Source organism: Lingula anatina, chromosome 9, assembly GCF_051362555.1.
Source record: "Lingula anatina isolate TDL-2025a chromosome 9, LinAna3.0, whole genome shotgun sequence".
Taxonomy (NCBI): domain Eukaryota; kingdom Metazoa; phylum Brachiopoda; class Lingulata; order Lingulida; family Lingulidae; genus Lingula; species Lingula anatina.
In genome coordinates this window covers 10,876,770-10,894,519 of record NC_141775.1, presented here as the reverse complement: position 1 = coordinate 10,894,519, position 17,750 = coordinate 10,876,770, and the positions used below count along the sequence as shown (strand labels likewise).

Sequence of the window (17,750 nt, the reverse complement as noted above, 5' to 3'; positions counted from 1 at the left end):
CTGACCAGTTTTATTTGCAATAGCATGACCACTATATTACCAAGCAACTAACTGTCTTTATACCTCTTAACAGTTTGCCATGAGTATGTGGGGCCACTTGTAGTTGCTCACAGGAATGTTTTCATTCATTTTTGGTTGAATAGTAAAATTATTAACTTATAAAAATTTGAAAATAAATATTCTTTATATCTATATTTCATTCAAATTGCAGTTTTTAGTAGAAACTATTTAAATATGGCCTCTCATACAGCCTGCTTAACTTTTTTTAACATAAAAAGAAGTCTTAAAAGATATGTTTACCAGTTGTTTCCAAAAGTGTTATTTAATATGTAAAATTTGGGCTTTAGATATAAGTTAGTATTTATATAGAATTTAATCAGAAATTTAATTGAGTTGAATAATAATTGATAATTTGTAGTACGTTTACTGCCAATGATTATGAAAACTTGCAACCAGTTTTTGAGTCATGTATAGAAAAGACATTTTGTAGAAAAAAAACATAGTCATATTCATAGTCATTTAAAGCGTCTTGGCCCTATAAATCCCAGTTGGTATTATGTCATGTTGTGGTCATATAGAGAAGCGTTTTAGATTCCAAATGGAAACCTGTATGTTGTTACTGGTTTGAACCCAGATTACGTGGTTAATGCTCTTGCATTGGGCTCTACTGTGATGTAGTTTACCCAACAGCAAGGGTAGATGGTGGACCATAGATTTTTGATGATTCAGACTATGAATAGACCAGTAATGATATCAAAATAATAGTTGACCAATGCACATGTGGCCTCAAGAGTGTCACGTCATTGGTATGTGAATGAGGCAAAATTATAGGAACTTTGCAGCAGAAATGCACAGTTGATCCAGCAATCACATGCTATCTGAAAAGACATCTCAAGTCATTTATCAGCATCTATTTCTTAATCATTGGTAGTTTATCATTAATATTTAGGAGTAGAAATGATCAGATGGTTTTAATTTCATAACATTATAGTTAGCTCCCTGATGTAATTCTTAGTACTAAAGTAAAACTCCTTGTGCTGTTAAAGCTTTAGGCAATTGCAAATTAACTGAAATAACATGGTTATAATGATAATCTGCAACAATTAAATTGCTACAACAACTTCTTGGTGTGTCCATATTTCAATCCATGATGGATATTTCTCGTTGTTTGCCACAGCCATTCAAATCAAGCAGCCAGCCTTCAATCAGTCTTCATACGTTGCCTATGAAACCCTACCTGATGCCATACGACAGACAAAAATGAAGATGACCTTTAAGCCACGCAGCTTGGAGGATGGCATTCTCCTGTACAATGGACAGAGAGAGGATGGAGTTGGTGACTACATAGCCCTGGCAATCAAGGATAGGAAGATGCAGTTCAGTTTTGATTCTGGGTCAGGTATGTAGTCTTGGAAAAGTAGGGCTTGGGTCTTAAGTTTGAAATTAATTCAGGACTACCATAGATAATTTAGATGTCTTGGGTTTTTTAATGATGAGTTAATCTTCATTTAGAACCAAATGGATTTCAGTTTATTTAATTTTTTAAACTATTGTTTTGATTTAGATAATCTTATAAAAGAATTGCATTTAAAATTGTAGGCTAGAATGCTCCTGAAAAGTGATAAACCATAGTTTTCAAACATCTTACTGGCCATTTTAATGTATGTTCTTCGAAGTATTTCCATCAATACTCTTGTGGTCGCCTCTGTTTTGCACTTACCTTTCAATGTGGTAACAGAGAGGCATTAATTATATACAATACTGTTTTATTTTATAAACTTTCATGCTATCAGGAGCAGCAGTGATAACTAGTGAGGATGAGCTTCAGGCAGACCAATGGACTACAATTATAGCAGAGAGAAATCTAAAAGATGGCTCACTTATTGTGAATAATGGTGTAGCAGTCAAAGGTAAGGTGACCATCTGGATTTGCTTGTATCAATCTCTACTGTAGAGGGACTTTTACCCAAGACAAGCCTTCAATATATACATTTGGAAATATCTAATGATTTTAGTAATATGTTGAAAATATGTTAATATATCAAAAGTTGTTGACTAATTTTGAATCTTAGTATATTTTTAAGTTATTGTTTATGTTACCTTAACTGTGGTAGATGTTTCAACCATTGGTTTAACTTATAGTAATCAAATTCTAATGATTTATGTAGTTTTTGTATTCCTGTGCACTGTGTTTGAAGGCCTTTTGCACATGTGAATGCTAGAGTTTTGCAGATGGCTAGAATGCCAAGTGCTGTCAATATTAATGTCTCTTTGAGTTGCTTAAATTATAAGACAGATCCACTATTCACTTTTTTGTCTAAAACTAAGGATGGGTTTATTGTGAAATTTGGCAAAATGAAACCAGTCATTGGCAACTCAGTATGAAGTGAGTTAATTCTTTGAAAAGATTTACATTAAGAAATAAATGGATCTGCCTCAAGGAAAATGTCCATACGCTTTGTGTGTATTTTGCAAGAATGGCAAAGCCTAAAAACCCCTTTCCCAGTGCAACCCCTTTCTCAAACTAAGTATAATATTATGAATCTCAAACTTTGTACATGTTAAACAAAAGAATTGTTAGTTAAAAGTCTGAAATATATTTTTTGAAAATTGCCTAGCTGCAGAATGTGAAGTAGAATAGGAATAAAAGTTTATTATAATGGACCATACATATATTGCACCACTATACGCATAGTTGTGCGCATTGCATCTTATTCAGTACAGGGCCATATCACACATTTTTTCCTCTGGAGCATCTTTTTCCCTCCGTGAAACTTTTTGCCTTATTGATCTGCACTAGTTGACTTACACAGTGTTAAAGATGTATGCTGCTATGTATTTTTTCACTCTTCTGTTGGATGCAAAGATCTGAAAAAAGGGAGGAGAAAAAGATGTTACGGATAAGAAAATATTGTTGAATGGTATTATAGATAGGCTCTTTAAAAGTGCTGCAGCTGTTTTTATATATGAGCGCTTTAGATTTCTTCATAGATCACAACAGAATATATATTTATGGGCAGTAATTTATGTTAAAGTGGAGCTTGAATTTCACATTTACTGTTTAATATTCAAATGTACTTACATCAGTAAATTTTTTTGTCAGTTTTAAGGAAGCATATCCTTTTTATGTGCTGTTTTATTTCAGGACATTTTGCTGTTCATTTCAGTACATTGTATTGACCTTGTTCTATGACCTTGACCTATTATTTTGTAGCCTCGGAACCAAAGGAATCTGGTGGTTTCTTATTTGGCATATTTGGTAACACGGATGGAGGTATAAAAATGATGAAAAATATATTTAAAAAAACAAACAAAAAGCAGTGTGCAATGCTAATATAATGATAGGGTTATTGCAGTGAGAGAGGAAATGGGACTACTTTAAGAAGACCTTAACAGAACTAAACCAGCATGAATTTCTGTGAATTGTATGAAATATATATCCAGCTAGTGTGATTTGACATTGACGGATTGAATAGTGTATGGTTTGACGCTACAGTTAATTACCTTTAAATTTTCTCAGGCATTTGTTATTTTATTCTTCTTCCGATTAAATCTCCCTGATACAATTATTTATAAAGATGTTTCCCCTTAGACTTAAATTACTAATGAGCATCTATGATTTTTGTCTACTCCATTTTCCAATTTTTGAAGTGAACACCATGGAATTACTATTGCTAGCCTGTCCAGTTACAGTATATCATCCTATTATCCTTAAAACTATATATACATGTAGACCTTTGTGTCCCTTTATTCAACTGTACGTATACTGTCATTTGGTAAAAAAAATGTTTCTTTTCTTATTTAGAATGTTTTTTTGTGATCAAGGCACATGTAATTTATGTTCTTGGTTTCTTTAAAGTTTATTGAAATTATCCACTTAATTCTAACCACCCAAAGTTTTACCTAGTTCATTTTTGTGAATTGTTAATTGCTCTGGTGATTCTGTTTCAATTTAATGATCTAATTTTAATGACCTAATTTTTAATTCACCCAGTTCCTCTCATTCACTGTGACCCAATTTTGTGGCCATAAAGCTTCCAGTTAGCTTCTCTCTCATACTGCCTCAACTGAGTACAGAAACTTTCCTCTTCATTTTAAGTTTAAGGTGATCGTATCTGCAAATAACTTTTGGAAATTATCTTATTTTATGACAAAAAAACTACTTTGAAAATAAAAGGAACATCTCATTTTTAAAACTTATTCTAGTTTAGCCTATTAACAGACAATTTGTTCTTACATGAGGGTGCTGTAATTGGCTTTCTCCTCACTAGAAAGAACATGTACCAGGGCCTCCCATAAAGTAATTTGCAGATTGGCACTGTCTTTCATTATTTCATTATCTTGATCATTTTCAGTTGCTTCCAGATGTTTTTTGTTGCTGTGAAAATCTGTTGCTTAGCAATCTTTTTGTTTGCCAGTGTTATTGTTTATGTGTCTGATATTTTATTTGTATTTGTCATATTTGAGTTTGCTACATTTATTATTTACCTCGCTTAGCACTGAAAATCTTTAAAAATGTCAACATTTTTGGTAGCTTTAACCCCATATAAATTACTTCCTTTTCATTTCGATGTGTATGAATCTAAGCAAAATGTACAATGGGCATGCATCCTTTGGTGATTTGAAAAGAAAGTGCATAGCTGCATTACTTGTTATATTTGCATGTTGGTGTGTGAAGCCAAATAGTTACTTTGCATATGCATAACAATACTATTATATACTTCCTGCCTTAAAAGCTTGCTTTTCAGTTGCATTTTGCTGATTTGAAATGCTTTAATCAGTGCATTTGTGTTAAGCTTAATGTGATTGCTTTTTTAATCTTCAATTTAACACCAATTTGCTAACAAAAGTTGTTAAACATTGAGTGAGGTGAGGTGAGACTTTTTATACACATTGGATAGTAGCCCTTTGCTTGTGCAAATATTTGAGATTCCCTTTCACCCCGAAATCTGCTTTGAATACAATGATATTTTAACTTAGCTTGGCTTTGAAATAGGTACTTGTATTGGGCATATCTGTTATCTGCTTCTCCATAGATAAAAAAGCTTGTTTGCAGCACTTTTAGAGCCCACTAATACATTTATTTGATGGCTGCAGTATTTATTTCCTGTAATATGTTAATTTTCTATAATGAAAAAAGAAAAGATTTTTTTGCATTAGTAAATGATTTGTCAATTGCACTCTTAATGCAAAAGTAATGGTACACATTTTGTAAGCATGGACGTGTTATATTATTCACTGTTTTATTTACTAAGTAATTTTTAGCAGTATTTGAATTGATTTGGCAAAATGTGATCTGTTACAATGCTGTGATGAAAGTATGGCTTAATAGATTTACACATGTCACTTTGTTATATGTTCTGTTGAAGTGTTAATAGAAAATTGTCATTTTATTTGTAGGTTTTACACACTGAATTCAAATGCCTCCACGTTTGACATTTTATTTGGTTTACACTTTTGCAATCTTAAAAATTATTTGACCATCGGAAAACTGAACATTGCATTAATGTTATATTACATCCAAAACCCATCCTGGACCAGTAATAGTATTTTAATCCCTCAACCTTTTTTCATACAATCACAGACATGATCCTACTTTTTCTGACTCCTGTCAGTGTCTTTCGGTCTAAATGTAATGGGTGTAAACCAAGTATTTTAAAACTGGAGACACTAAATGTTATGAACTGTCTTATTCAGAATGCCCTTTCTTAGAACTGTGAACATCTTGCTTTACTGTCCATCAAAAAGGTTTTTATAATTTTGTTTTTGTAACGATTCCAACAGCTCTGTTTTCACAGTTTTAGATGAAAAGTTAACAAATTTCTGACAAAAACATGTTGCCCAAAATATAAGAATCGACACTACACCCGGAAACTAAGGTATATTTGCCTTGCTCTGTGTAAATAAAGCATATTTTTTAATTAAAAGCACCATTAAAACAACAGTTAACAGGAAAGGATGTTCTTAAATGTAACTAGTGCAGTTTCAGAGCACCTGCTAGATACAGTAGTGCTGACTATGTATGTTAGTTTACACTTTTTTGTCACTGCACACCAGGTGTCAGTAGTGTTCCCTTCATTTTCTTCATTGCTCTCAGGTGGCAGTGCTGCTCCCAAGGAAAAAAAACGGCATATAGGTTGTCTTTGGTAAATTGGTTATGTGATTACTTTCAGAAAATATCCAGAATTATGATAATTGTTTTGAAAAATTTTACTTGCAGCTTTGGTTTCAAGTTCCTGGCTGATTCATCTTAACAACTGGATAGTTTTTTATATCATTCACATTTATGTTATTTGATATTTCAGCAAAGCTAAACTATGAGAGGACTAAACAACCAATGAGTGATCTTTCCAAGTTATGACACCCTCCTTAACTTTGATAACCAACCATATTCCTCCATATACATCCATATTTCTAGTATTGTACTAAGTGTGGTTTTGTTTGCTCCTCAGGTACCTCTGAGGGTAACACAGAGGGCCTAAACCTCCGCCTGCCCCTGTATCTTGGAGGTGTGGACCCCGATCGCATGATTTCCTCCAGTGTAGGAGTTAAAAGAGGGTTTGATGGCTGTATAAGTGAGGTAAAAAATTTCCCTTTCTTTTCTTGGTAAAGAATTGTAACTTTATTTCAACCACTAATTCCAAAATTCATACAAAATTGATGTTTTCTTGGTAGTTACACTTGTACAGTCAGTTAAATAGATTTGAAAATGCAAGTCTACACAATGACTAATGGGTTTTAGCCTTATTCATTGAAAAAGTTCATGAACTGTCCTCCTTATTTCAGTTTGAAATAAATGACCGTCCCAAGAACCTTGTGACCAATGTCTTGGACAGTGCCAATATCATGGACTGTGGCACCAAGAATCCGTGTGAGATCCGCCCCTGTAAAAACGGTGGCACCTGTGTCAACCAGAATGGAGACTATACATGTGTTTGTCCTGCTGATTCCACAGGTGCTTGTTGGGATACTATATAGATAATGAAGAAAAAGTGAGATAAGGAGGAAGAGAGAGAGAGCTCATTCAGAGCAGCCGAATAACAGATCCACAGATCAAACATGGCGATCCACTGAAAAGCTTGTCGCTTAATTCCCAATTAGACACTGAAAAAGAATTTCCCATAAGAATTCACAACAAGCATTCAAGTGGGTGGGCCATATTTGATCTGCACTGTCCACTGTTCTGAATGCACTTAGAGAGAATGGATAATGGTAGAAGAGAGAGGAGGCAGGTAGAGAGAGAGAGAGAGAGATGGGAGGATTGTTGAATAGTAGGGGGATAAGAGAAAAAGAAGATGGTGGACAACAAAGGATTGAATAATCTGCCACTGAGATAAACTATTTATTTACTACAGATTCAATTCATTCATGAATGAAATTGATGTGTGCAAGTGTATGAACAAGTGGGACCTTAGATTGGCATCATCTTACCAATGTATACTGTACACAAGATTTATCATGTTAGGCACTCAGTAAAAGGCACTCTCTGACATAAACCATCCATGTGTTAAAGAAATTCCAGTCATCATTTTGGTGTATATTTAATATGCTTTGTTAAAATGCAGTGAAGAACTACCACAGTTCTGTCTTTGTTTTTCAGGTGCTGACTGTGAGCTTCAACTGAATGCCTGCACGAGAGGCGATTCACCATGCCAGAATGGGGGAGAGTGTATACCACTCAATGGCATTGCCTTCACATGCAGGTGCAAACTGGGCTTTAAAGGAACCAATTGTGAACAGGGTAAGAAATTTGTTCCTAGATCTCAAGAAAACAGTATCATATATGTGCTCTGAAACCACATAGATATAGACTTCTTCCTCAGATCTTTGGCTGCTAAGAGACTTTTTGCCCTTTGAAAGAAGAGAACTAAAGAGGAAGATGCACAAGAATTGGGAATCATCTGTGCATGTGATGCATATGTGACTATGAAATAGCAAATAAAAACATTTTTCATGGAAACTTTAGGGACTTTCCCTTTAACAACAAGGTAAACCCTAGCCAAAACTGTTGTGAATATTGCAGTTTAATTACCTGATTTCAAGTCCCTAAATTTCACATTTTTACATAACAATTCAGGCCTGTAGCCAGCAATTTCAAAAGGGGGATTCTTTTTTGAAAAAGTGGACCTTTTCCTATAAAAACTTCATGTACCTAGATCAAATTTTACCCAGAGTGGACCTTTTCCCTGCAAAAGGGGCAGTTCTTTCGAACCCCCCTGGCTACAGGCCTGCTGAATTAAAGGCTACATTCACCAGTCTTGATTATGTGGGTGACAACAAAACTGAAGCAATTTTCTCTTTCAGAGGAGAAAGTTGGCGGCTCCTCCGTCCGTTTCAGTGGCAGTCAGTATGTGATATTCTCCAAAGAGCATCTGCCCCATTCTGCAACACTGGAAGAGATGGTCCAGTTCAAAGTGATGACCAATGATTACGATGGCCTGATTCTGTGGCATGGACAGGAGCCGACCACCCTGGGGCAGGGTAGGGATTATCTGGCTGTGGGACTTAGAGATGGACATATAGAACTCAGGTGTGTTTTTGTACCATGACCACTGTCTATATATGTGTGTTGGAAGAAAGTGGTGTCTGTTTGATATAGAGTCAAAGAGCTTGTAAGACAATGTATGTGAATGATGCGTGCCTATGTGTGGGAGTGCGTGTTTGCATTCGTGTTGTGTGTGTGATCTAACAGCCAAAAGAATGCTGTGGAAAAGATGAAACTTAATCAGTCACCAAGGTGTCTGATATTTAAAGTCCCTCACACTTATGATTCTAACATAACGGAAACCTACGTAATGGAGTTTGCCATCTTTGTATAATGCCACTGGTCGAGTGAAGATATGATATATTTATATACCAAACACTAGTAGGCTTGAATTGGTCTTAAAGTGCAATTTAAGTTCACAAATAGTCTTACTTGATCTTAAACCATGAGTAAGACTATTTCTGGTCTAACAGCCAATTAAATTGTCTCCCCTTTCACATTCTCCTATTGTGAGCAGAGGTGTCCTCTTTTGTGAGGGGAGGTATCCCCCATTGTGAGGGGAGGAAACTGCTTGACCACTTAAGTAGATGTTAGATCATTTTTGATCTTAAAAGCAGATTCAGTCCATTTTAAGACTACTGCTGTAATTTTTAAGATCGTGTAAGATCACTTGTGAACTTAAATTGCACTTTAAGACCAATTCCAGCCCACTAGTGAAATGCTCTGTGTTTCAGCTATGAACTAGGCAGTGGTCCAGCTAGCATAGTAACTTCAGACAGAATAAATGATGGAAGAATGCATACCATCACAATAAAAAGGCAAGTGTTCATACACAATGTCTTTGCTTTTTTAGGAAATCTTTGGTGGCACCTTTCTAATGTTTGCTATTAGCAACATATATTCTTTCCTTATAATCCCATTAATATTTTGAAGTACATAAGTATTTATCATCTCTAGCCCATAAAGGGGGTTAAGTTTTCTTAAGAGTGGGATTGCCACTGGTAAGTGAACAAGAAATTTGAATCAAATTCCTCATAAATTATGATCATTTCAGGATAGACAGTTATTCTGGAGATAAATATGTGAATTGGGTATCAATTTCAACTTAATCTGGTTCTTCTAATATTTTTTTAAAATATTTTATTGTATATCCAGGAGCATATTAATATATATAGCTATTAAGGTAAACCTATTATCTGTTTTAGACAAGGCAGAAGTGGAGAAATATTAGTAGATGACTTCTCCATTGTGAAGGGAGAATCACTCGGACAGTTGAAAATGTTGAATGCAGAAGGAGATATTTATGTTGGTAGGTATCAAGTTACTTTTGGAATATACAATAGAAATTGTCATAATATCTACATCTGTGATTTTATGATCACTTCTATATCATTTTAGTGTAAAATTTAGATACTGAACAAAATTTGTAACTTAAAATGATAAAAAGTTTCAGTTTATAGCAACCCTTATAGGGTCACTCCCTGTCTGATTTGTAAAAAAAAAAAAACTTCTGGAAAAAATACCAGACCAGGTCAGAGGCAAACATTATCTGTAGTTTATGCAAGACTCCATTCAAGCCTGTATGAAAAACAGGACAAAGTGTGAATTATTGCAAACCAAGACATAAAATTTGGATCTGTGACATGTTTTATAAGTAACTTTGTGTGGAGTCTAGTTTCTGATCACACTTAATCTTGTTTCATCCCAAACAAATGATACTGACTTATGAAATTGGGCTATTTTTTGCCACTATGAGTAAAATGCTGTTTTGCTTCAATGTCAGTTTGGTTGAAGGTTTTCGTTTTGAATCCAAAAGAACCAAGGCAAATGGGCATTTGAAGTCTTTGTTGAACATGTATTGGATTCTTAGCTACCAATTTATGGCTAATAACTTAATTTGCAAAAGGGCCCAAGTGATTAGTGACTTAATTTTTATATATAAGAATGAAAGTTTTCAGTATTAAGCCCGATTTCAGGATTAACAGTCTTCATCTTCTTCCCTTTTTAATGCAGTGAAAAATTACAAGCTACATTTTTTTTAGGATTTTCAGTTTTTACAACTTTCACTCATGTATATATTGTACTAAAGTGCAACTTACCTAAAGAGGTTGTTTTAGATAACATGATGTTTTTCTTTCTCCCAGGTGGTGTTCCAGACTTCAGTTACATGACAGGAGGGAAATACTTCCAGGGACTCAACGGCTGTCTACGAGACTTAAAATTCAACCAGGAAGACCCAATAGACTTTCAGGAGGCAATAGGTGGAACAAGTGTCAGTCCATGTATCTAAATAATCTTTATATATATATATATACACATTACCTATATAAGCAACAGGGATTATTTTTATTCTTATACTTTTTTCATTTTTATGGAAGTAATAACTGAAAAGCATTTGTACTGGCATGGGCTGTATCTTTGTACTTAAACTATTAAGGAAGAAAGTGATTGGAAAACTTGCATACAGAAATGGAACTGCATCTTATACTTAATTGGACCACAGCTTTAAATTGGAATGGTCATACTTTTTCTTGACTTAATGTGCTTGATGTTATATTTCAAATAAAGAAAAGTCAGATAAGCAACCAGTAAATGACAGCAGGGAAAGGTGTGCTTTTCTTAAATCAAGTAAAAAAAAAAGTGATAACTCTTGACACTTGGCCTATGGTCACATATCCTCTGTATGTTTTTTGCCAGTATAAGTTAAATCAAATGGAAAAAAATACTTCTGAATAGCACTTTGGTCAGTGGGTAGGTTAAAACCATATGTATAAGGTTGCCCAGGGATTAAATTTATTTTCCAAAGAGTAGCTCCCTCCTTTGAATTTTAGAACTTTGTAAACCATTGTGACCTGGCATGGAGTTAAATCCAACTGGTGCTCAGAATTGAAGAACAGTGCCTGCAAGCTCATTAAGGGTTCAGAATTTCCCAGGCAAATCTTATATCATCACTGGTTATGACTTGGATGGGAAAGGCAGCCATTTTGCAGAGAGATTTTTGATACAAATGTTCTTATTGATGGCACTGTCAGCATTTTCACTGCAATTAACCCACATACACATGCACACTTAAACCACTCCCAACATAAGAACCAGAGATGTATGATGTGACCTTTAATGCAGTATTATTATCAGCTGTCATTATCTTGGTTCACAAACATAATGGATTTTTCAACTTTCAATTTTTTTCTTATACACCATTGGGTATCATGTATGATCTAAAATAAACAGCTTGGTCCATTTGGACTGTCATTGCATGTGGCTGTTTTTCCTGTTCAAGCATGTGTTCTTGACATGTCTAAAAGCTAACATAATCATTGACTATCACATACTGGGGAGATTTATACTTTGTGTATCTGTATGTGGTACATTGTATCATACTTTGCTAATTGGTTTGATCCATTAATATTGTGATATACAATGTGACAATGTATAAAACTCAAAACAGCTTTTGCTGAAGCAGTGAATGATACAATGTAGCATACACTGTCACTGTTAACTGTGTATGTCACAGTAAAAATGTACTTTGTCCCACCTATAGCAATGTAATATTACACTCAATGTATTTTAAGTTAGGATTATTATGAACTTACAAATCACATTAACAGTACATATGAAGTTTTAACTTTGTGATACAATCCCGATATTTTGTACCTTATGATATGCAGTAATTAAAAAAATGCATACTTTAGATCGTTCTACTCGGTATCATGTGAATGTTAAAATTGTTGTATTTACATAGCGGTATACATGTATATTAACCATTATAAAATCAAATATGCATACTTGTTGTACACTGTATTATTTACACAAAGGTGCCTAAGTAAGAACTAGTTTTCTTTTACAGTGCTTTATCTTTCACATTTAGTTATTTGATAATAAAGATATTGCAGATTTAGTGTAAATATTTATCAAATACACTAATGTTAGAGACTGGGAATATATTTGCTAGTAGTTAAGTCATTATTACTGAAGTAGCTGCAGATTTGTATAGTTTTATATTGCCCATGTTTAGGGAAGCAAAGGTCAAACTTTTGACCGTCACCTTGGAGCAAGGTCACAACCTTGCCGTATAGATGATTTTGATAATAGCCATATCACTGCCATTTGTAGTAATATAAGGAAAAGGGAGAGAGGCTCAGAAATTTGGTTTAAAAGAGAAAAAAATGAACGAACCTTTATTGAAAATGTTCATCAGGTGTGATGCAATTATATTTTGGAATATGAAAAAAGTGGAATATCTAACTTTCCACTGTTGTTCAAGATGATGGATGTAATGTTAAAAGTCCAATGTTAATATATAAGAGTTCAAGTTTTAAGTTGAAAGATTTTAGGACTACATCTGACAATCCAAATTATTGATTTTGACTTTCATTATTTTTAGGGCAATGAAAAATAAGAGAGTGAATGATGTTGTCATGTTTGATAGATTCAAAAAAGATTACTAGAAGTTGGTGCTTGGTCACTCTGACAAACAACCAGATTTGAAATTAGATTTGCAGTTTTCTGCTGGTCAATTAAAAAATTAATCTGGGGTCTTGCTGTTGTTCAGCATCAAGTCATCATTGTTAATAAACTTTACATCAAAAGTTTGTTTGTTCTCTTTTTCTCTCTCTCTCTCTTTCTCTGAGTTTAATGCTGTGGTTTTGACATTGAACTGGTGTTCAGATATGTTTTGTGACAAAATTTGCGATATAGGTATAGTTTTTTTGCACCTGTTTTGTTTGAGGTGGTGCAACTATTTTGGTCATGGATTAGGTTTTATCATTTCTTCTCCTTCTGTCATATCTTAAGGAGGATGGGCCATTTACAAGTATTGGGGTCATGCTGAGTGCTTATATCTACTTTTCGTCGTCACATATTCTTCTTGTTTTCCATTGAGATTTAAATGATGTCTGGCACGCCTACTAAAGCTGCTAAACGACAATTGATTACCCCCTGGCAGTTTCAGTAGGCGTGACTGACATCTTTAGGTGCATTTTTAATTTTTAAAGAAAATCATTCAACAAATTTTTTACAAACTTTTTAAGTGAGAATCCCCTTGGAGATAGATCGATCCACAGTTCTTACAATATAGACCATTCACAGAGCCTATCGGACAAACTTTGGGTCAATCTTATCTCCAAGGGGATTGCCACTAAAATAAGTTTAAAAATATTTGTTAAATGATTATCTTTGAAATTTAAAAAGGAGAAGGGAGTTTTTTGTGACATTTTGATCAGCCCCTTAGTTTTTAACGAAGATTTGATTACTGTACTTGTTGCATGTAACTCCTTTTGTATAACCATTTTAGCAAACACTTTTGAAATTTTGATATTAAGTTTATAATGTCGCCTTAATTTCTGTTAATTGACGATAAAAATTAAAGTCACACAATGCCAAGAAAACATTTTCCTTATCTGGTAGGGGCTAGGTCTGTAGAGAAACATTTGTTTGCTGTCGGTTTATCAAAATAAACAGGGTATTTAAATACTTTGGAAAACAAATCGCTGAAGTCGTCCATTAAATGGTGCTAGCAAAGAGCTGTGTATGGCTGTAAGTGATATGTACTCATAATACAATCTCAGTGGACAAGATGAGATGTTGTAAGTTACGGCTGAGTGCCCATAGTTTTGCTATTGAAACAGGGAGATGGTCACGAGGTCCAAGAAATACAAGACTTTGTACATTTGGAATTAATGAAAATTGCATTCAGATATAAGAGCATGTGATCTGTTGTTGCCCAAAAAGAAAACAGTTAAGACATGACTACAACAGTTTTGACAACCCTCAGCAAAATGAAAAGTTTGCAGCTAGCTGTATTGCAGTAAAATTGCAGCAAACTTGTTTGCAAGCAAAAATGGTATTGCTTCTAATTTGCAACCATTTTACAATAGTAACATAAGTTTGCATCAAGATTGCAAGAAAAGTCTTTATGTTGTGGCAAGTTTGCAGCAAATTAGCAGCAAATTTGCAAGAACATATTAAGTTAGCAGTAAGTTTGCAAGAAAGTATTCAAGTTCTTGCAAATTTGCAACAAATTTGTTGCAAATTCGCAGCAAATGAGCAGCAAACTTGCAGCGAATTTGCCCGAGAGTTTGCAGCAGGCCTATAAGGGAATGCAGACATTACGGCTTTTTACAGCAAACGGGTGACACCTGTGGCCAATTATGTTCATAAATGTTTGATGTTGTCGGAGACGGAAAGGCCAAGTGATTAATTGTACGTGTAATGTGCTTCTTTGTTGAGGTTTCTACTTAACTATTGTTTTCTGCTCGTAACTGGTAAAAAAATAATAATCTATCTATCTGTATGTAGTTACCTGCTAGTCGTCTTGGGGAACAGGACGGAAGACGAGATCAGGCCATGAAGGCTGGAATAAACACCGTAATTACTTCTTTAGCTACTAGGCCTACTTTTCCCTGAAAAAAAAACTCATAACATAAGATACCTGTAGAATAAACTATCAAACCTTCAAGTTTATCTTGGGTCTAAGACATCACGAATTGTTCAAGTCAGAAAAATGGCCCATGGTCATTATGCTTAAATTGTGAAATGTAGTATTTTGCAATTAAGCAAGTATCACCAACGTAGCAAAAAGCAATGTTGCCTTACACCAACAACACATTACTTACAACAGATTTCTGCCCTTGTCAGGCTCCAAAATTTGGGCATACGCGTGGAAATTGTAGCAATGTGGCACGAAGTTTACTTCCTACACCTCGCTGCTGCTTCTCCTTTTTTTGGTGACCTTGGTCCTTGCTGAAAACTTCTCACAAATATGCTCACCAGAATTAGGACACCCTCTTTCCTTACGGTAGCCTCGATTCAAAATTGAGTCTTCTTATGTGATAAGGAACAACAACTGATCCCCTTCTCGAGGAAGTGATTTGGGTCTGATAAAATAAGGATTGTTAAAGCATCTACGATCTCTAAGCTATCATGCTTGACATCTAGTTATTGCAGGGGCGGATCCAGGATTATTTGAAGGGGGGGCGAGGATGCAATGCCGACATCCCCCCCCCCCCCCCAACACACACGCACACACACCTGGCGTGCGGTTCGGGTCCGCTGAAGGGCACTGAAAAATTTTGGTATTTTAGAGAGCGAACGGTGCCATTTGGTACGGTTCAGAACTATGATTCAGATAGTCAACATTCTAATTACAAGAGTAGATCAGAAATCGAAGGGGGGGGGGGGTGATCAGGACCTCCCGAACCCCCTCTAAATCCGCCAATGTATAGGGATAAGTATTCAGGTTTCATAAGTCGAATAAATACCCCACCGTCCTAAAAGAATAATGATATTGTGCTAGAGAAAACAGGATGGGATTTTACGCACAACATCATAATGGGCTATTGGGCAAATGCGCAAATATATGGATGTGACATCAGATTTGGACATTTAACGGCTAACATTTTGTTCTTTTTATACCGTCCCAATTTACCGCATGTCCATACATTGTGATAAGATTATTCTACTTGCAGAGCAAAATGATGCATATAAAAGGGTTTATTTTGAAAGGGTAAAACCTTTATTACAGTACTACCGAAAGGCCATAGGCCTATGGTGTTTACATATTTAAAACATGCTAAATTTGTCTTTTAGCATTTAATAAACAATATCTGTTTTATGTTTGCATAGTAACAGAAGTAAGCTACATTTCATATCATTCATCAATTGGTACCACAAGAAATGTTCTGTAAATTGCCTTATTTGTACTTTTGTTATATGATATAAACTTTTTTCTTAGTTAAAACTCCTTGGTTTACTATATTCTATTAACACTTGATACTCTGCAATTACAGTTTCTTCTCTATAGCAATAGACTTCTGTATTATGACGTTAACAACGCAAAGAAGGCCTATAAAATCTAATATTTATACAAGTTAAATGAAGTACTAACATAATTTCTTTTCTTTTTTTCATCCATGTTTTTTTAATGTAAATTATGATTCATCCACTTTTGACCTCCAAAACCAAAAGTATTAATCACACACTGGACACTCACGTAGATAATAATAATAATAATAATAATAATAATAATAACTTTTTATTCAAGTATAAAATCCAAATTTGTTCAGTAGACAACAAAACGTGAAAGAAATAAAATAAAGGCAAGTAAAAAAATCAAATCAGGAAAATAATTAAAACAAATAATTTAGAAATTAAAATGTCACTTGATCAATCACTTAAAAAAGTCATTATAAAATCACAATTATAATTATTTTTAATAGATAAGTCTTGAGTTCTCCTTTAATAGTAGCTGGAGAGTATATTCTACGCAGTAAATGTACATGTAGCAATAATTTCCATTCATTAGGTGCAAAGACTTTAAGTCTTCATATGCCTGAGAGAAGTCGAGGCAAACACAGTGTTGAAAGTAAATGGTCGGAAGAGCGTAATTGGCGGGGGGGGGGGGGGGGGGGGGGGGGAGGGGGGGTCGTAGATTGACACAGGATCGTATAAAAATATGCTAGATGTCATGCAGACTCCTAAGTTTCGACTTTTATCTCAAGAAGTCAAGGAGGCCATTCATGAAAGAATCGAGAAACCATCATTGAACCGTAGCGGGGAGCTGCGTTTCCAGCTACACCATGTGTGGGACCGGGCCCTGGCGGGATTCCGTGCCGACTGTCACGTGACGAGTGCAATACCACCAGCAGTGTCACCTGAAGATGACCTTGTGATAAAGTACTAAACTTCGGGTTCTGCATAACGTCTATCGGATCTACACGAGTGTCTAGTGTGAGATTTAATATTTTTGCCTTTTCAGGGATAAGAAATATTTCCTTTATGATTATAATATTAATATGCGATATCTTCAGTTCTGCTCACAGACTGATTACAAGACATTATTTTATTCCGTACTACATATGGCATCCCACTGTTAATGAATTTAATTTTGTCTTGTTGTTTTCTAAAACAATAAGATTCCAGATGTGTAATATTTACCCTACAGGACTAGAAGTGGTATTAAAATCGCATCTCTGACAAGGCCAATTTAGATATCTTTCATTTTTCTTTATCCTTTATCAATTGGTTATTAAACGGTTTCAAGACTTCGTATTCCATAAAAATGAGGATATTATTTCAAACCACCCACGGCATTTCTTTACATGTACATAACTACACCTTTTACTTAAAGCAAAAGGCTTATGACCCTTTTTGATATTAACACAGTTGTTCAAAACTTTTACACTTACTATAACGAATCCATATTCTTAAAATTATTCATAAATGCCAAGTCCAGTACCCTGAATATGTAATTCCATCTCATTGCAGC

General features: G+C 34.7%; 1 protein-coding gene and 1 long non-coding RNA gene across 19 annotated transcripts in view; one reads left to right on the top strand and one right to left on the bottom strand.

The window, feature by feature from the left end:
* LOC106167553 (basement membrane-specific heparan sulfate proteoglycan core protein) overlaps nt 1-13,074 on the top strand; it is a 123,032-nt gene extending 109,958 nt beyond the window's left edge. For 16 of the 18 annotated variants that reach the window (XM_086996177.1, XM_086996182.1, XM_086996181.1 and 13 more), the window contains 10 exons: nt 1,178-1,399; nt 1,794-1,910; nt 3,215-3,274; nt 6,453-6,580; nt 6,787-6,955; nt 7,601-7,741; nt 8,305-8,530; nt 9,220-9,303; nt 9,691-9,794; nt 10,630-13,074. In XM_086996177.1, coding sequence (XP_086852303.1) covers nt 1,178-1,399; nt 1,794-1,910; nt 3,215-3,274; nt 6,453-6,580; nt 6,787-6,955; nt 7,601-7,741; nt 8,305-8,530; nt 9,220-9,303; nt 9,691-9,794; nt 10,630-10,775 — 1,397 coding nt within the window. In that variant the 3' untranslated portion in view covers nt 10,776-13,074. The remainder of the gene's footprint in view (nt 1-1,177; nt 1,400-1,793; nt 1,911-3,214; nt 3,275-6,452; nt 6,581-6,786; nt 6,956-7,600; nt 7,742-8,304; nt 8,531-9,219; nt 9,304-9,690; nt 9,795-10,629) is intronic. The other 2 variants (XM_086996179.1, XM_086996192.1) reach the window with 2 other exon arrangements.
* LOC147759897 (uncharacterized) lies at nt 2,575-16,458 on the bottom strand. Its single transcript, XR_015331221.1, has 3 exons — nt 15,100-16,458; nt 14,787-14,886; nt 2,575-2,868 (listed from the first exon to the last, which is right to left on the bottom strand). It is a non-coding gene; the product is annotated as an uncharacterized LOC147759897 (long non-coding RNA).
* Between the last annotated feature and the right edge of the window lie 1,292 nt (nt 16,459-17,750).